The sequence below is a fragment of the Chelon labrosus genome, assembly GCF_963514085.1.
Source record: "Chelon labrosus genome assembly, chromosome: 16".
Lineage (NCBI taxonomy): Eukaryota > Metazoa > Chordata > Actinopteri > Mugiliformes > Mugilidae > Chelon > Chelon labrosus.
This window is the reverse complement of record NC_140349.1, coordinates 12,971,042-12,991,383: the sequence shown is the minus strand read 5'-3', so window position 1 is coordinate 12,991,383 and position 20,342 is coordinate 12,971,042. Positions and strand designations below refer to the sequence as shown.

Genomic DNA, 20,342 nt, shown 5'->3' with positions numbered 1-20,342 from the left:
CAAACAAACACAAGATCCAGTTGTAACTTGGAGGGCATCTCCCTGCAGTGACCTCCGGTAAAAACATGGGAGCTGCATCTTCTTATTAATAAATACTGAGCTAATAAGCGGTGAGAAAAGCCACTCAAAGACTTCTCCCGAGGAAACAATCAATAACCTTCAACCTCAAGAGGTTCCTCTTTTAAGTGCAGGTTTAAAAGCAATAGTTGCTGCTGCCGACGGTCGGGTTGAAGGGGCTCGATGGGGGAATGTTTTCTAGCGGAAACGGCTTCAACGAAAGGGGAGATTTGGTTACATTTTTAGATTTACTGATCTTATTAACTACAGTATATAGGCTTCGGTTATGAATACAAGCTGCAAGTAGTTTTACAGAACTTAGGGAACCGTTTAATCTTGTACATTGATTCAAACTTAGCATTAAAACATACAGATTCAGTTTGTTCTATAAAGAAGCAAAATGAACAACTATGAATTAATAGTAATTTCAAATGATAATCCAAGTCAGAAATCACGTTTATGTTCGATTTTGACACATAAATATATAATTTTATGATTTATTTTATGATTTAATCAGCCAAACTATTACTAAATACGTTAATAAAAAACGTTTTTTTTTCGTTTTAATTTGAAAATTCAGCAAATAAACTGATAAATCCGCACAAAGTTCGACAGCGTTACTCTGTTTTGTCTTCTCAAGACCATTTCGTTTTTCGGTAAGATGAGTTTCTGATGGGTCACACCCACAGATGTTCCTGTTTAAACCCCAACTAGTCTTTCAGAACTGAAGAAGCTACTCGGATGAGTGGCGACACGTCTTCTCCTTTAACATTTTTTGAATATTTCTTTTTTTTTTTTTTTTTTTTTAACTACTGCTAGTGAGAGTAAAGGGAAAAAGCCTGAGGTAAGTTCAGCACAAAATGTTTTTAATAATGCATCATCCAGTGCAGCAGAAAATATCTGTCAGGTTTCAGCTCATTCTCAGATAATCTCTTGACAAATTACAACACGCTTTCTCAACGGTTATCTCTTCCTTCCTTCCTTCCTTCCTTCTCTTAACATCTGTCTGTTTGCTTGCAGTTTTCAGATCCCACCTTTGAATCTATAATGAGTTGCACTGGCTCCATTAAACAGCAGCAAACCAGTATATGAGCGCTACAAGTCTCTGACCCCAGTGAGCACTGGCACCACCGGGGTCTGAACAACAACTCCACAACGCTGAGTTCGCAGTTAGCCGCTCCATCACACACTAATGCATGCTCTCACCAAACAGCACGGCTCAATAAGCATTAGAAGTTCAGAGACGGATAACCGGAGTCAATCGATCCCCTTTTGCCTCGGTGCACATAACCCCTTAACTTAACACATGCTCCGCGACAAAAACAAAACTTGTAAGCAACACCAGAACCAAATAAAACAGCCACTAGACCCACTGGGCACGGCCACACGTGTGCTGTAATCCATTTAAACCCCACAATCAACACTGATGCTGTTTAAATTAAAAATTAACCATCAAGTCTGATTCACTATGCTCCACAGTGTCGGCTGACACTAGCAGAGCCTGGTTGCTGATGGGATTTTACAGATAAATGTTTTCAGGTTAAAAAAAAAGTGTGAGTTGTAACTTCCTGAAAATCTGTATGTAATGTTTGTGAAGAATTTCAACATCTTTATTTGACCTTTTGATCAAAGGTCAACTTTTGATTAGCACAGACTAAGTTTATCAAAGCCCACGTATCTGCATACAACCTAATTATTCTCTCCACCGCGTCGATCTTATCCGACACTTGAAGTCCACCGTGGGGGATGTAAGCGGATAGGGAGGCGCTCACTGAGCCACGTGACCAATTTAAAAGAGAAAACATGGAGAACTGTTTTGTCTAAAATCATCAAAGACTACTAGAAAGAGCAGACACTTGTCAGTAATTCACAGCATAGAGCACAGGGTGATTCTGTCAAAGCAGCAGATGTGCACTCTTTACAAAAAGGACACTTACATCACCCCACAGGGACCAAGACAAGAGATGACTTCACTTGGAGCATCTCAGGTTCACAGCAGCACTTAAGACAATTAAAAGCCAGGCCAAGGGAGAAAGACATTTTGAAAGGAACTCAAGATTAAGATTACAATGCCTTATAGCTGTTCATGTCAGCCTGAGTTATTAAAACGAACCCCCTCGTTTAATCCAGACACTTACGGTTGAACTTCCTGCGGGAGACATGAGGCCTCCAGGGTCGGTTACGTATCCAGTTCAGGCGCCGAGGCAGCTCCATGACGCCAAGCAGGTGCCGGCGCGTAGTGGCCACTCAACCATTAAAGAACAGCACCCTGGTTCTTCTGCCCATCCCCCAGACACAAGCTCCCTCCAGAGCATCAGCAGTGCCAAGTAGCACTTTAGTAGCCTTGAGTTTTTTAAAACTAGTCATTCACTTTACTGCAGCCTGTCCTCCCCTCTGTGGGAGAGAGCAGGTAGAGTAGCTGTTGCTGTGCTCGGCTTCATCTCCCCTCGCCTGCTTTATCTTTTATGCATGAGTCGGTGGAACCCAACTCCCTCGGTTCTGGAGAGGAACACAGCCAGGCCTCTGCCCAGGAAAGAGCGAATAGCGACGGGCGGCTTCTGAGGCGCAGAGCGCACACCCCGGTGAAATGTGACGCCTCTGCGCCAAGTCTCCCGGGAGGGAAGGTGGTCGGATGGACGGGAGGTGGGGCTTCGACAGCCACCTGAGGAGGCTGGAAGGTAGACGGACGGGCAAGAGATGCCAAGACAGTTGCGGTTGTGTACGGTCAGGGACATATAAATAAAATAACAGTTTAAAAAAAAAAAAAGCTTCACAGAAAAGATAAAGATGAACTCAACTAGAAAGTCACTGACGCAAATATTGCTTGAGGGATATCATAACCTGTCTTTTACCTACCCTGAATATTTACACCGATCAGCCACAACATTACAACCACTAAAAGAAGAAGTAAATAACATTGACCATCTTGTGACAATACAATGTTCTGCTGGGAAACTTTTGGACCTGGCATTCGTGTGGATGTTACTTAGACATGTAGCACCCACCAAGACCAGACCAGGCACCCCCACCCCATAGCAATGACACTCCTTGATGGCAGCAGACATCCCCAGCAGGATGCAGCCTGACACAGGTGCACACACACAGAAACGGTTTAGGAACAACTAAAAAAAACATGAAAAACAGCACAAAGTGTTGATTTGGCCTCCAAATTCACTAGATCCCAAACTGATCAAGTATCTGTGCTATGATCCACTGAAGCCCATCCCTTCAACCCATCCTGTTACCAGACACCACCGGACACCATCAGAAGGCCCATGTCCATTCTCTGATGAGTCACAACTGTGAGACCTACACACAACATTAGGAAGGTCGTCATAATGTTACTCTTGAGCGGTGTATGTTTCTTGGATGCTTGTAGCTAAAACTCAGAAAATGTAAGCATCTAAAGGGCAGGCTTTTAATGTTTAAAGAAGTGAAATACAGTCTAAAAAGGGCTTTCACTGGATATTAGGCAACAAGTCTTCCCTTAAATATCTGTATATACCATCAGGGAGAAAATATTAAGGACACAAAACCCCACATCTCCAAATGTTTTCGAAAAGTTGGATAAGATGTGATGCGTTCATTTGTTTTTATTCAAGGCGGCAAGTCTGCAAATAATCTGCAAATAACTTCTTGATTTGCTGACTAATCCCTCATAAAAATATCAAAACATAATTACCATATAATTATTCCAGAGCAGATAGTCTAAATGTTCAAATGCCTTATTTTGTCACATGGTCCAAAACCACAGAACATTCAGCCTGATGTGATGTGAGGACAGAAACGACACATTTACAAAGCTGAACAAATTGAATTCCTCTACTTTCATAATGATTTTGGATTAATTTGGTTTCAAAGTTTTGTGACGGTTTGTAGAATCTTTTCACATAAGCAGAAAATATCCAATGCTGAATTAACTTTTAGGGTGAACCTGCAGTTTTATTGGGTGAAGGGTTATGAGACAATGACCTCTAGTGGCTGTGAGCTGCCCACTGCGACCTGAGATGTTTAAAGACATTCATCTCATCAAGTTAAATGGGAAAAAAAGAAAAAAAAAAAAAGAACCGTCAGAGTCACTGATGTGTATAGAACGGACAATCTTCATTTTATTCAGATAACACAAAGCACATTCCTGCCTCAAACAAGACTTTCTCCAATGAAGAGCTAGTTTCACCATTTGGTTCGATCATGTCCAAAAATACAATAAATAGTGACCAAAGGTACGCACTCAAGACACAACTCAAACACACAAAACATTTGGTATCAAGTGGAACAACAAATACTAAACAACATTCTCAAACCGTATTTTCTGAGTATAAGTTTGATAACACGTCGATACAATTAAGTATATTGAAAATAGTCTTTATGATTACATCGCAACAGCAGAGACAATTCACTATTTTGGTTTAAATGATCTGAATCCCAGAGAAAGCAATTACACAGAAACTAAGATCTGTGTGCTTCCAGAGGCTGGTGTAGTTGAAGTTCTTCAAACGGACCTCAACAAAAGCATCCGTCGGGTGAGACGACTTGAATTTGTAGGAACTATCTAACAAGAAGATGAGTACCTGGAACGCTTGGCCTAACCCTACAGCGATGTGTCTGGGATTGTGCTCAAGATGCTCTACACAAAAGCTAAGTTACAATATCAAAAATAGGCAAGGCCTTTAGATCACACTCACAGAAGGCACATACAGTCCATGAGGACAACCGCTAAAACAGAAACACTGACGTCTGACACGTTTCTACCTGTACTTCAACACTCTACAGCTATGATGCTCTCACTCTATGCTACAAGCTCAACACTGTGGGCAGGAAGATGGTCCAGCAACCAGCCCGTTTAAGACCTGTGCTCATGCACTGCGAATTAAAAAGGCAACAATATGTTCAATATCCCATTTATCCCAATAAACTCTTAAGACAAGAGTGTGTACCAAAAGACAAACTAATAATCAGCAACAACATGTGCACATCTGCATGGTTGATCCTGAGGTTTGCGTCCAATAAGATCCCTTCCTGAAATAAAACGTAACCTAGAAGAGTCTTTATCGGGTACAGTCACTTTTAAAACAGTTAACATTTATAATTGGTTTTTGTAAATGGCTAAAAAAGGAGACAACACGGCGACAAAACATAAACAAAAACGCAGACTCTTGGATGACAAATCTTAGTTTGTCCATGGACGTTAAGATAAGCTACCACTAGGAGGCACCTGAAACCAAACAGAGTCCTGAAGATGCAGTCAAAGAGTTTGGCAGTAAGAGGGGGACATTTCACATGCACCAGGGGGCAGGAAGGCAGGATTATAGCACGGTGATGGATCTGTGATCATAATTAAAGCAGAGCTACTGCACTTCAAATGCGACGCGTCACGCAAAGGAAGAACAATTTATATAGATTTTTTTTTTTTTTTTTAAAAAGCAAGACGTAACAGCAATTTTAAATAATCCCATCTCTCTCCAAACCAATTATTTATTTTTTTATTTTTTTAAAAAAAGGAAAAACCTGTCCAGTTGATCCTTCAGCTCAGTAACGGAATAAAGCCTTCGATATCCAAGGCCAGTCAAACAGAAAAGATGAAATGTGCAAAATTGCTGCCATTCTTTGAGGTCCGTCAGCGAGACTAAAAACCACGTTTCTAGACTCGTTCTACTGCTGCCATAAACATACAGCTGTAAACAGCTTATGTGCACATGTGGAACTGCGCCCCCGTACAAGTATGTGAATGTGCAAGTGTTCACAGGAATAAATCTGTATCGTGCCGCTTTTTTGGAGAGTTATAAAAATTTAGACTTTAAATTAAAAGGTAAATCCTGCTGCTCTTTTCATTATGGCACGTGTGTGTGAGAGAAGAGGAGGATAAGAGGTGTGCTTTGCTCATCTCTGTAGTTTCTTTGCCTTTCTCCTTTTTTTTTTTTTTTTTTTAGTCACTGTTCATTGATCCTCTTCCATCTCTCCATACAGTCCTTCACCACAGGTCCTCTGTCGTTCCATCACTCCATCTTATCTGGGTCTATGTTGTCCAGATCAATATCCGGCGAGGCCACGCAACACATGCACAGTTTTTGGGTGTACAGAGAGATCTTGTCTGCAGTGACAGAGAGGAAAGAAGAAAAATACTGGTTTAAGAACAAAGAGTAGTTGAAATTTAACACTAGGCAAGTTACAACATTATGGTTCGTTGTGGTACTCTGAGCTTAAGCAATACTTACATTTAACTGTATGTACAAAACAAAAAAAATTGGTGAAAGTATCGCAAGAGAAATGTTTTTATGTTTAAAAAGCCACTGGTGAGGACTACTACTGGATAAATAGCTGACCTGTGACATTTAGTAAGTGTATGCACATGATAAGGTCTACAGTTTTGTTTTATGTAAACAGGAAAAAATGAGGGATGTCTTGATCTGATTGCAACGATTCGGTTTTAGGCGGATTGTGGCGTTTTAAAATGATTACCATCTGCTTTAATAACAAACTTAAGGAAAACACTTTGTTTTAGGTCAGCCGTCACAAAGGTCTTGTAAACAGAGAGCACAATTTGTGGATGCAGGATACAGCGTGCAATTATTTTATGTTGGGAATCAAAGGCAGGAATATAGTCCTTGCAATAAGCTACTGTTTTCAAAGGGCTACTTTTTCTCTAGCACATCTGTACCTGGATAATAAACACCAATGTTTTCCCGACATAATAAATTTACTTGGTACAGCAGCCCAGGTATATTTGGCCATCCATTTCAGCATTTTTAGTGTTTTTTTCTTTTTTTATCAGCCTAAGGGAATGATCCCATTAGCAAATGGTTAACTACAGGGATAATTTCTGCTCACTCTACCCCTTCTGTGCCTTTTCATTCTGTTATCACATAATGTGCTGCAGACAAACACGCAAAAAAAAAAAAAGCAGCGAGGGCCTCCAACCAGGTCTGCCGTGGCAGCTGAAGCAGCAAAACATCACTGTAGCTAACGTTACCGTCGCAAAAAATAGATTCTGATTATGTGATAAACACTCAAGGGAATACAGAGAGCTCACTCAGACCAACGCGCACTGAAAGATACTTTTAAATGTAAAAAATAAGGCGTAGGTCAAGTATCAGACTCCACATTATACTCAGATCAGTATAATGAGCAGCACAATGCTGTATATTGGGAACTTTTTTTATTCATGTATTTTTTGTCCAAAACGTCTTTAGAAATCTAATATCCCTGCTATCTGGTTCTGGGTTTCTGTAGATGTGGTCTAAAAATCATTAATTCTCTGTTATGCATGCACAATGGAAAGGGAATGAAAGCAAAATATAACACTTTTGTAGGATAGTCTATCAAAGTCATTTAAAAAAAAAAAGTTTTGAGGACCACTAAGCTGAGAAAACCACTGCTATGACACAATCAAGTGTCTCTTACCGAGGATTTTGCCGAGGACGGCTGGTCGGGAGCTAGCTGGCAGGTGGATGCATATGTAGTAGACTGGTGCACCCGACAGCGCCACAGCAATTCCCACTAAAGTGTTGATGGTGTCGCTGTAGACTGGCACCACTACCAGGAATACAGTGCACAAGCAGAAGACTATGGGGAAGAACAAAGACAGCTGCAGAAGACACAGAGAGGAAGGGTTAGATTCAAAATTTAAATGCTTAATTGATGATTTAATTGCATTCAATTTAACTCCTCAGCCAGCATGCAGTGTGGTCACTTTTCTAGTTAGAGAATCAAATAAACTGGCTTATCAGAAAGAGCAAGGGCTTTTAACACTGTCACAACTCATAACTAAAGTGCAGAGGTCAGTCGGACCTGCAATGCAGGTACTGTCGATGTGTAAATAGGCGTAAATAAAGGTCTAACAGGGAGCACAGGCAGACATACAACACCGTGTCTGTTTACAGGACAGACGGCTTTTAAATATCCTGTTACTTTTTAATGGTCACAGTTTTAGATTTCTGTTCAACCATAGGAACTAGAAGGCAGTGAACTGGAAGACATGATGAGAAATTACTCGCAGGTAGAATTAGGAATGAAAAGATGTCACAATACAACCCCTTTGTCCTTGTTTACCCAGCATGCATTTCTCTGATAGGATAAGGCCAAGGGAAAGGTCAAACTGTATTATATCTTTGTTGTATGATGCTGTAAGTGTCCAGAATCACTGGACGGAGTAATTTCTGAAGATGTTTTGTGCAAACACTACGGATTCAAATGTGAATAGCAGCCAATAATAAAAGATCTGTTTTAAATTGAAATCAGTGGGCAACAACAACAAACACATAAATCTTCAGCTTTAAAAACGCTGATTGGTTCTATGGCAACTCCTAACCATTAAAGAAGTTGTCCTCTCCATTCTTCACTGTTTGAGTGTGGTTCACGTTGATTAACTCCCTACATTTCCTTACAAATCAAATCACATACCCTATCAATCAGGGTACAGCCGTACAATACAGCTATACAGGCTTAAACTGTGCCCTGTGCTTTGTCACAGTAGCAAGAAAACTGACTAGCTGAAAGAAAGTAAAACCATTTTTACATTAAAATACAAGTGGTTTGTAAATGTTAAAAATGCTGACAAAATGAAGTGCTCCAGACTGAACTGCGTCAGAAATACAACTCCCCCTCAACATACTGAAACAGCCAAATACACCAAGTTCCTAATAGATACAGAAGTTGGAAACAAACTGTCGAAACTGCAGTACAGTTGCTGCAATAAATCACGTTTTATTTTCCTTCCGCTGTTATTGTAGTTTCCTGCCTAACTAAACATCCCATCAGGGAACAGTTCATGCAACAATGATTTAAAAAGAAACCCAGGTATGAGTGGAAGTTAAAGTCACTTTGGTCATGCTGCATCAATTTTAATACCTTAATAGGTCGGTGTAGATCTGGAGCTTTGAAGCGGAGATAGATCTGGCTGGCTATTGACAAGCCGATGAACAACCAGTAGTTAAAGCTGAAGTAGTTGATCAACTGGAAAACGTCGGGCACAGACAGGTAAAACAGAGACATGCCGCCCTGATAGAAGAACAACACACACACAAACACACACACACACAAGAGATATTATGTTTGGTAAGAAACCTGGAATGTATGTGACCACAGCAGTCAAATATGCAGTTTCATTTCAAAACCCACTAAAATACTGGGATACTAACATTAAAAAGCAGCGCAGGAATAGGGGTGAAACGGTTAATGTGGATCATGCACAGGAAATTCGGTAGGTGGCCTTCTCTGGAACCAACAAAAAACAACCTGCAGGAGAAAACAAATGATCACTGAGTTACTTACTGGTATACTCTATCAAACTATAACACTATAATTGTCAATGCTGTATTAGGAGGATTTCCTTACCTTGAAGCAGCAATGATTGAGGAGTTGAGGCCTCCGTAGCAGGAAATGGCCACAGACAGAGGGATCAGCCATCGACCCCAGCCCAGAACCTCATCAGCAAATGTCTAAGGGCAACAAAATACATATTTAATAGTCAAACTTCAGATTTAGTAATAATGTGACTTCTAAGTGCAATGTTTGCCATTCATTTCAAGATATACCTAATCTCACTAACTGGCTAAATCCATATTATGACCCTCTCCAGTCATTTGCCTTTTAAGTCTAAACAAATATTTGAAATGCCTCCCTTCCTTTTGAAGAACAAAGAACAGTAAGCCATCAGCATCATCACATAGTTCAACGACACATTAAAGCAAACAAACTTAAAGTACAATGTCAGAAAAACCAGTGAGCTTGTGGTGAACTACTAGAGGAACAGGAAGCTTGTCATTAAGGAAGTAAAGATTGTGAGAAAATTTCACACAACTAAATTATTAGTAGCCTGTGAATTATTTCTTAATGGCCAAATATATGTTCTGTGAAGTCACAGACACCATGACCTTCAATTTCTAACCACTTCATCCTTGAGGCCTCGTTTGTGATATATCTAAAGAAATTCCATTGAAGCATTCCTGATTTTGCGTTCACAAGAACACAATGGACAGACAACCTGAAAACATGATACATGTGCGCTCAGCTAACCGCGGCACAGAGGCATAAAAAAAAAAAAATCAAATATTGTTGACAACAAGCCTAAGTACAAGTCTTCCTCTTCCAATGCACTAATTACATCACAAACTCCCCTCTGTTCCTGTGTGCAGTGCTAACCTCTTTAGCCAAATTAGGTTCCTGTCATCAGGACTGCTGCAGTCACAGATAACCAAAAGGGACAACTGAAACCAGATATTAGTGCGAGTGGCTGCCAGCCAGACTGAAAGAGATGAGGGGGTAGAAGATGGAAAATGGGGATCTGTACCTGCTGTCCATTTGAGGCTCGGCAGATGCTATAAATTTGGATAACTAATAGGGTTTGTGTACTCATTAGTATGCACATGGTCTGGTTTACTGCCTGCTTATTTGAAGCGTTTCTTTTTAAGTGTGCAAGGAGAATGCATTAACTAAATTCAGACACTCACCACAGCAACAGCTTCACTGTGGAGCACTTGGTCTGCATCCATGACAACATAGTAAGCTACATTGGTCAAGATGTAGATCACCGTGACGATTGGCATAGAAATGGCAATGGACAGAGGTAGATTCCTAGAATGGAAAATAAAAAAGGTTGCTTACCAATGTGTTTTTTGTGAGACCATTTACAATAGATAAAGTTATGTAGGCCGAGTATAATGACAATATAAACCAAGAGCAGAAATAAAAGTTCTTCGTACTTATTGTGAAATCTTTTTGAAAAACAAGACTTTGTACCTCTCTGGGTTCTTGATCTCTTCTGTAATAAAGTTGAGTGTATCCCAGCCAGAGTAGGAGTACAGTGCTGAATAGAGGGCCAAGGAAATATCTCCAGGGTCCAACTTGGAGCCTTTAAATGAGTTCTCAAAGTTCTGGTCAAAACCTACATCAGCACAGGATTGACACGTTAATGAATGAGGTGGTCTAGATAACATTATAGAAGAGCCAGAGTTTGAGCCAACTGGTTCAGCATAATTTGCTGACATGCCAATCAGCTATAGTCGATAATCATGAAAATGTTTTATTATAATCTTTGTGGTTCAAAGTTCAACAGCCAATAGCAGCGTTTCTTCTTTATTGCTTAGAATGAGCGGGTTTGAACTGAGCCATTGCTCAACCCTCCAATTCTTAAGTGGTATTATAGTAAAAAGTTTGATAGAGTTTCACGTGCATCCTACCTTGTGCCAGTTTAACCAGGCCTGTGATGATGATGACAATAAGAGCAAGGACCTTGGCTACAGTGGAGACGACCTGAAGAATAGCACCCCATTTCACTTTACAACAGTTCACATAAGTCAGCACACCTGATGGAAAGACAAGAAGAGACCAGTAGTTGACTTTAGAGAATTAGAGAGTAGATGAGCCGAGATTGAAATATGAACAGAAAAATTCTCAAATATACAGTATACTGAAACAGTAGGAGGAGGGGAAACAAATAATTTAGTAATTTATGGCGGTTTGTGAAAGAGTAAGAGCATAAGCACCTCCAAATTGATCCAAGTTGATATGAGAGCCGGAAGTTTGCCAGTCTTTAAACTGGCAGATTAGCATACTGATCTGTTGACACAGTACTCACAAAGTTCCTCCTTTGTTAAACTGTCTTTGTCAAAATAAACCCAGCAGGTTTAAGGGGAAACAGCTGTATTTGCACTGCATTTATTCTCCAGAAACGTCTTTGATGTAGTAGCACTGAAAGCGTCAACTCCTCCGTTATTTTAAATGCAGCATGCATGTTGTTACAAGACTGGATTGTTTTCAACCACTGCTTGAGGTAAGTTTTTAAGGTTTGCAATGTGGGACACTCCCTTTTGGAGAGTGGAAGACTGTTCCCAGATCTTACTGGCCTTTACAGAAAGAGCATTTTGTCCAAAGGCTGTTTTTCTGTGTGGGACCTCAGTGTCCCCTCTAGAGGAGGCCCTGGTCCTCAGACAGCTGTGAGTCCTTTTTTTGCTGAGGTTGTCCTAATCATGTCCAAGCCTTTTAGGGACAAAAGCTCCACACACTAAAACAATATATAATACAGCCGTCTATAAAATACACAACCACACACCCACTGATAAGCGACAGGTTGTGTAAAGCAAGAGTGCAAGTGTGTTTAGTGCAGTGCAAGCCTTACATATGATGAGGGCAGCGATGAGGCGGACAGCGTCGTAGGGGGCTGTGCATGTGGGGTAGAAAGGCTGGACCAGGTAGCTGGAGAAGGTCAGGCCTATCACTGCCTGACATGCTGGCTCTACTATCAACAAGGATGTCCACAGTCTGCAGCAGAATTGATAGATCTCAATTATCACAGGGAACGACATTGATAGCACGTACACTTTTAGTTTACATATGATCTTATCTTATGCATCTTGAGCAATTTACAAGCCAGACGTATAGTAAATACACTGAGATTTGTATACCCCCCCCCCCCCCCCCCCATTGGTGCTATAAAATTGACAATATAATAAGAAGTAATGTTAACATGGCAGATGTTACAAGCTTAGGCCAGACTATACTTCAAGTTTGCTGCACTCCAAAGAAAGAACAAGTACTGAGTCACAGTTTCTGGGATAATGTGTAAAAAGAAATCGTCTACAGACAGCAAAATAATGACATACCGAATAAAAGCCAGGAAGCCTCCAAAAGCTTCCAAGATGTAGGCATAGGAGGCTCCAGATTTACGGATTGTGGTACCGAGTTCAGCATAGCATAAGGCTCCGATTACAGAAAATATCCCTCCGATGGTCCACACTACCAGGGACAAACCAAATGAGCCTGTGTACTTCAGAACTCCCTGCAGGATAACAACGAGACATGAAATTCAGTACCTTGTACATACACAATGTGTAACATTTTCTATGAACAACAATGCTCTCGTACGAGGGAAGGTTTGTTTAGGGCAGTGAGAGAGCTGTCAGCAATGTTCCCTCTAATTTTTCATGTGTCTGGAGTAGGGTTGGGTATCGTTTGAATTTGAACGATTCCGATTCCGATTCCTTGTTTCGATTCCGGTTCCTAACGATTCTCGATTTTGATTCTTTTAAGAGGCAGGGTCAAAAAAAGTTTAGGATATTTTAAATGAGCTAGTGTAGTGGACACTATGGACATAATTCACCTCGTTCCGTGCTTTAGGGACGCTGTCTCTTTAAGAACACGCTGCTGGTTTGTTGTTATCATGGGCAGCGCCATGTTTGTTTTGATATCGTTAAAGTAGGAATGAATAAACGACACGCTGTTGCGTTGTCAACGTGAGACTCTCTCTCTACCTAGTTTATTACATTCTACACTAGCTAGCCAACGGTTTTTCTGAAGGAAATAGTCTGACCTTCTCCATCAATTTTAATTCTATGAACTTTTTCCTTTTTATGACCTCTATACGTGGGCTAATTTGTTAGCTGCCTCAATGTTGGCGCAAGACATAGTATTTAATGTATATGTATTGTTTTTTAAGACATATTATTTAATGTATATGTATTGTTTTACTAACCTCCGCTGCGGAGGACGGTAGGCAGAGGCCGGCGGAGGCCAGCGGAGGACGGTCGGCGCAGCGCGTCAAAGACGGGGCACACATTTATTTCTACTCCATGAATTCGGAGGTGCTTTATCATGTTCGACGTGCACCCTACTATGCACGAAACAATCTTGTCGCAAATGTTGCATTTTTCCGAGATTTCGTTCTGTTTAGAAAAGTGAAGCCACACTTTCGACCTCCGACGCACGCTATCCACGTTCGACCATAGACATTCGGTTAAGCCAACACTTCCGGTGGACGCTTCTTCGTTGGTGTTCAGCGGTTTCTTCTTCCGGTCGGCGGACTGGGAATCGAAACTAGGAATCGAAAATTAAACTTTTGAACGATTCCGGGAAAATCGCTAAGCTAGTCCCGGTTCCAATCGATTCTCGATTCTCGATACCCAAGCCTAGTCTGGAGTACACTGTGGACCACTGTGAGCAATATCAGACGCTGTGGACACACACCAGTATCACACCTATCCAAAACCCGAGATCATAGCAAGTTACATGGATTATTAAAAGAATCTAATTACAGCAGTAACTTCCATTGCTGCTGTAATTAGTAATGCTATAATTTACTTTTAATATAAGTGGTTTGGCCCACTTAACATGAAAAAGACAAAAATCTGTGTAGTATGTTATGTCAGTGTGAGGGTCTTGCTGTTGTCTGGGTGAGGGAGAGTCCTGCTCTGGAAGAACTGAGACGTGTTCACCTTTCAGAAATGAAATTTTGTTCACATTAAAACATTGACATTTTGCACATAACATGTGTACTGTAGCTCAAGCATGTGATACATCGTAAATTCCTGTAACTCTGTCTGTAAAATATATAATTAGTTTTTTTATTGCGTTTCTACTACCCATTAATTATCTAGTAGTAACAGCATTTTTTGCAGAGCAGACCTTTCTCACTCGAAAAAGAAAAAATCTCACCCAGTTTCACCGCTTGTCTTTTTGCACACATAACAACAGCCATTCCATCTTAAAAGAACCACTTTTATTTTTGACGTTGGCTTGGTGAGTGGATGTGCCACTGCCTGTTCGTCTCGCCATCATAAGGGATTAGTACCGTTTGCGTCTCTTAACTCCGCCGCACTGTTACCTAGCTAACCTGCAAAACACCTGCCCCGAGGCGCGTATATGGGCACGGCACGGCACGGGCTGTTAATGACATTGTCTGTGTAAGTGAACTGCATCATATCATTTCCTGAACACCTGTCACTCACTGAATTACACCGCGAAATGGTACAGAATAAATAATTTAATTTGTTTACAGTTCATGTTGGATTTTATTTTATGCGCTGCATAGATTTTCTTGTGTGCGGAGAACGTGCGAGCAGTGCGCAACTGCGCAAGCGCGCAGCTTAAAGGGAACATTGGCTGTCAGCACGAATATCCGAGCTCTAAGCCACTAACACCTGTAAAACAAACCTCTAACAATACAATAATAATGGTTGTGCAAGTATGCATTTCACAAGCAAAGATAAAACAACAATTTCTACTTAAAGAACAACAAATAAAAAGCAAAGCCGTCTTTCCTACCTTCGGTGAGATGAAGATGCCAGAGCCGATCATATTTCCTACAATGAGACAAACGCCGTGAAGGAGGGAAATCTCCTTCTTCAGCTGCACAACGCTGTTCTCAGCATCGGAACCCATTTTGAGAAATGTATAGTCCTTGACTTCAGCTCAGACAAGGCGACAGGGAAATGACAAGGAGGACGGACTGAGGCGAAAGGACAGAACAATGAAATGCTGGACAAAATGAAAAGTGGGGGCGTGGAAAAAAAAAAACGAGGACGACAGGTTGGGTGTCACTGTAAGGGTCAGTCAGTGCCTGTTTCAAACAGCCATTGAATCCATAGCGCACTCCTCCACTGGGGTAGTCTGTAAGACAAACAAAGACACTGTCTCACTGAAGTGATTTACACATTTCAGTAGATTTGCTGAGAGGATGTGAGTTAAGTGATCTTAACTCAGTATAACAGTATAAATCCCCCTAAGAGGATAACTTTAAATAAATGGAGTGTGTAACTGGATTCAATTAAATTAATGAAGCCCTCTTCTACAACCACAAAGACTAAATGAAAACAACGCAAGAATGTAATTGTGATGGAAATCTCGTGAGCAGGTTAAGTCATGCTGTGCTCTCAGGAGGGCGAAGGAGAGCTACACAGAAACAACAGCAACAATGAGATGGTGCTTTGACACACATGGTCAGTTCTACAAATGTCCTTGGTTGTAACTTTCTCATCCCTCAGGACTGGTGCTCCGTGTCCTTGGGGTCAAAACACACACATGCCCTCTGTGTATTACTTCTATCATGGCATCAGTATTGAGAGATTATAAGTTGCACTGTGACCCACGTGACTTTAACGCATAACTAGACAAGGAGGACCGACATTTGTAACACTAACCGTTCCTCCTAATGGTGCTGAATTCACTGTGTTCACAAGTAAACACCACATGATTGACATGTGGTGTTTACTTGTGAACACAGTGAATGGCAAGTTAATGTACTCTAATTGAATTGATTCATCATAATATTAGAACATGTTAATATTCATCTTCATCTTTTCATTATGTCTGTGCATTGTTTACATTAAGTTACCCACTTGTTAGTTTGCTAAACTGTTATCCTCGGTAGTGTCTGAACTCGTGACAGTTTCTCTGCTGCAGTTTTCCCACAACGTGGCTGACGTTACCAGCTGAATACCAAACATTTTGTGTTCCCGGCTTCCCATGTCGCAACCACAAGTTAATAAAGTTCCATTCGGTAGCAGCATAAATCCAGTCCTAATTAAAAAAAAAAAACACAACAACACTCACTGTAATACAGACTAACTGCATACTCTGTGATTAATAAATTCTTTATGTTTGCTTGCTGTGTCTTTAAAATTAGCATGCTCACCTGATGCAATGCACATGGAGTCTTACTCCTACTGCTTTTCAGGCGGGCTGCTCAGACAAATCTAGAAAAACCTGCCATACCAAGTTGGCTATCACCTTCAATCTTGACACAGTCCCACTGAAGAGACCAGGTTCAACCAATCAAATGCGTTTCAAAAAAGACCCGAGGGGAGGGCTTTAAAAAAGCATGGTAAAATGTTAACTCAGGTGGAATCAAACAAGTCCTACGTCCGCATTCAGTTCATGGGGAGTGGCTCTCACTTTAACACTATATGCTCAATCCTTTGTATTGTACTTAGTTCTGCGTTTCTGTGTAGCACCATGGTCCTGGAGTACTGTTCTCTCATCTCATTATCTATTGCACCTGCTATACCACGGCTGATAAAAACCTCTTCACCTTGATCCTGAAACACTGAGCCAACCTTTGTTAACTAAACACAGACTTGGACGCTAAACGCTTAAGTAGGCTGAAGTGGCGTGACCAAGAGGAACAAAGTATCAACTGCATGAATGTGTGCTTTGGTTTTTTCCATATTTGTGGATAGAGAAACTGCACTTTAGATAAATATGGGACAAAATGTGTAACAAGATATGTTCTTTCTGCAATGTGGTCAGCTTCTGGCACAGCAATCATTAAACAACAAAAAAAAAAAACGGACACAGCTTGCAAAGAGCATGCTTTTCAAAGTCACATTTGTCTTTGAATAAAAAGAGATAACAAATTAACATTTATCTCTTCTAGAAAGCCCCAAATTGTAGCATAATATTCATTTACATAGTAAAAACTGGTATGCACCATGTATGCACCATGTGTCCCTGTCATTAGAAAAATTAAATTATGGCACCAGCATCTGCTCTGCATCCTTAAACCAATATTCTTGCTGCAGCTAATGTGCCCTCCATTCGCACGCTCTAAAAACATCTGTGGAGGAAATAATTACAGATCGTAATACCAACTGCATTTGCTCTCATTTACTCCTATTGTTTGGAAAACCCTAAGGGTAAGTTCATTAAATTATTAAGAAACTTTCAAGTTACGCTACAAGTACAGACAGAAACAGCTTCTCTGGTAAAGAGTCTCATGTGGCTCCACTTCCACTTTTAGCTACAGAAGTGAAAATGAATGGATTCTAATATAACAGTCTCAGCAAACCTTAGCTTCATCAAGGTTATGGTGTCAAGCATTAGTTTAAAGTAACAGATGTCGATTCAACCGATTCATTTTTTGAGGTCGTCGTTTGTGCTACTATTGTATTACATTGTGTTGTACTGACACATGCTTGTATTATTTTGACAACCCCATTTTAGTCAGCGGACAAGGTCAAACAGCAGAAACACTTATTATGGTTATGTTTATACATTTTAACAGTATCACAAACCACAGCCCTAAAATGCTGTGGTTTGTGATACTGTTAAAAACCACAGCCCTAAAATGATCATACTGTTGACATCACCACCTTTCTTATGCTGCTTCAACATAAACATTATAAATAGTCACAAACCCCACATTAAGAGCAGGGCTGTTATATTAGAATACATTAGTTTTCACTAGTACACCCGAGTGTACCTTTTATGTCTGGTTGATTAATAATGATCAATCATAACTCTATACTTTACGACCACTGGATTAATCTTTTTTTTTTGGTACATCTCTGAAATTTGCAAAGTTTCCTTGATAAATCTCTCAATATTTGTCCATGTGGTTTTATGCACAGTACTTCAGACAGTCACACTAAAGTGATATTAAAAGGTTAAGTGTTTGAAATGTGTAAACAAAAAAAACAAAAACAAAAAAGAGAACAGAAAGTGTCAAATTCACCCTGTCAAAGCTGAGCAAATAAAATACATGCTGATAGATTTAAAATTCACACTGTACTTACTGAGTGCAATACTTTTAGCACTGAGCAACTCATCCGCTATTATTTCAGAGTAGCTCGTTATTAAATGTGTGAAACTCACACAGTGAAAGCAAAATAACCCAGACCTGTGCTGATCATTATATTACTCTGTGGGAATCGTAATCATCCAGTTTCTCAGATCGGGAAAGGATTCAGTTACATTGATGCAGTCATGGCAAAAAAACAAAAACCTTTGCACCGAAAAACACATTTGAGTCCTGGAGGACTGTGACATCTAGTCAGACCTTTATTTTATTATTAAAACCCGCTGCTTCTTTCAAAACAACACTTGAATGCTTAAAACGCACTGATGAAGAGAACCAAAGCGTAAAGAAATATTTAGAGATTGATCAAGATAGCCTTTAAATATCTAGACTTGTGTATCAAGGGCGTGCATGAATAAACATCAATAATCTTGTCTCTGAGTCACTTCAACGCAGCTGTAGCTTTAACTGTGCGCGCTCCCGCGAGCACCATCCACGTCCACTGTCTGCAGGGGAGACAGACTTCGGTCCGGTCATGGAAAAGAGTAGTGCGCGGTCATATTGTGTCTCAAAAGTTAGCTGCACGCGTGGAAATTTCAACTCACCAGTTAATCTAGTTATGGCACGGCGATACACAGCAACCAAAAGACGCACCCGCTTCATTTATTTAAAACCCAAATGACCGTTTTAAGTTACTAATTAGCCCCAAATGGGCTGATAACCTTCTTGGTACCGGTCTCATAGAGACTCGTGAGGGTAGGTGGATTAGTTTAGTTGTTCATTCATACACTAACTGTAACTCACAAGCCAACTAAACCGTGTCCCTCTTAAACTCGCTGCTCGGTGGCTCCACATGTGACATGTAGCCTAGCTAGTGGAGCTAGCCGAGTTACACAACTAGTGATGGACACACTAGACGAGAGAGTTGATGGCACGAGCTAACGTTTATATGGTAACCGAGATGTAGCAACGGTTGATTCGACTAGCTTCTTAATCTCTCCAGACAGGATTCAAAAGTGAGAGATGATTCAAAAACCATAGCACAATTAGTTTACCTCAGAGGCGTCTTCTCTTTTCTCCCACGTCTGAAGTCTCTACACATGTGCCGTAATCTCACATCTGTGTGCACCCTCTAACTTTAGCTAGTCCACATCAGGTTAGCTAGCAGCTAGCTCCGCCTCATCCACAACCGCCAAAGGATGGCTGACACCACCCACCGCCAGAAAGAGGAGGACCGAAGCAGGAGGGCATTTAAGTCGGAGTCAATTTTAAGTTTTGTCATATACGTTAATAAAGGGCAGCGACAGCTACGTTGTTTCTGTTGCAGACACTAACCTGCACTCACATTTTTCAGGAAGCATTGCCGGTAGGGTCAGCGCATTGATCTGTACTGACCAATGAGCGGTGATGTGGCCACACAGGTGTGCGTGTCTAGTAATTGAATAGTCCCATGATTTAAGTCCTTCTAATACTTTGAATTTAAGGAATTCTTTTGAGACCGGGTCTATTTCAGGTCTAATGACATTCATTTAAATGTCTCCTTAAAACAAATCCTTTTGCAAGCGAATTTTGTTAATTTAGATCAGCCACAACATTAAAACCACTGTCAGGAGAAGTGAATAACATTGACCATCTTGTGACAATACAACGTCCTGCTGGGAAGCTTTTGGACCTGGCATTCATGTGGATGTTACTTAGACATGTACCACCCACCTAGACCAGACCAGGCACCCCTACCCCATAGCAATGACACTCCTTGATGGCAGCAGCCAACCCCAGCAGGATGCAGCCTGACACAGGCATACACACAAAAATGGTTTAGGAACAACTCAAAAAACATGAAAAACAGCACAAGGTGTTTGATCTGGCCTCCAAATTCACTAGATCCCAAACTGATCAAGTATCTGTGGGATGCACTGGAACAAGTCTGATCCACAGAGGCCCCTCACCTCAACCCGTAGGACCCAAAGGCCCCCACAAGACACCCTCAGAAGGCCCG

The 20,342-nt window shown here is 40.8% G+C and overlaps 1 protein-coding gene across 3 annotated transcripts; it reads right to left on the bottom strand.

Moving 5' to 3' along the window:
• Positions 1-4,142: 4,142 nt before the first annotated feature.
• Positions 4,143-19,886, bottom strand: LOC311501010 (Y+L amino acid transporter 2). Of its 3 annotated transcripts, XM_084562653.1 has the most exons (13): positions 16,463-18,863; positions 16,167-16,347; positions 15,094-15,438; positions 12,657-12,832; positions 12,173-12,315; positions 11,235-11,360; positions 10,795-10,939; positions 10,506-10,629; positions 9,391-9,494; positions 9,195-9,291; positions 8,905-9,054; positions 7,459-7,642; positions 4,143-6,148 (listed from the first exon to the last, which is right to left on the bottom strand). In XM_084562653.1, exons 3-13 carry the CDS (start codon positions 15,208-15,210, stop codon positions 6,054-6,056), a joined length of 1,461 nt encoding a protein of 486 aa, XP_084418779.1. In that variant the 5' UTR covers positions 15,211-15,438; positions 16,167-16,347; positions 16,463-18,863; the 3' UTR covers positions 4,143-6,053. The 3 variants fall into 3 exon arrangements, with proteins under 3 accessions (XP_084418779.1, XP_084418778.1, XP_084418780.1); XM_084562652.1 differs by lacking the exons at positions 16,167-16,347; positions 16,463-18,863 and adding an exon at positions 19,399-19,886; XM_084562654.1 differs by having other exon boundaries at positions 16,167-18,863.
• Positions 19,887-20,342: the final 456 nt, after the last annotated feature.

What these genes read in the sequence shown, in the direction of transcription:
- LOC311501010 (XM_084562652.1), bottom strand. Translation starts at nt 15,210, where the DNA reads ATGGGTTCCGATGCTGAGAACAGCGTTGTGCAGCTGAAGAAGGAGATT. An exon ending in GAGATCAAGAACCCAGAGAG is followed by an intron (nt 10,630 to 10,794) that starts GTACAAAGTCTT and finishes TTTCCATTCTAG; the next exon opens with GAATCTACCTCTGTCCATTG. An exon ending in TCAATCATTGCTGCTTCAAG is followed by an intron (nt 9,292 to 9,390) that starts GTAAGGAAATCC and finishes TTTCTCCTGCAG; the next exon opens with GTTGTTTTTTGTTGGTTCCA.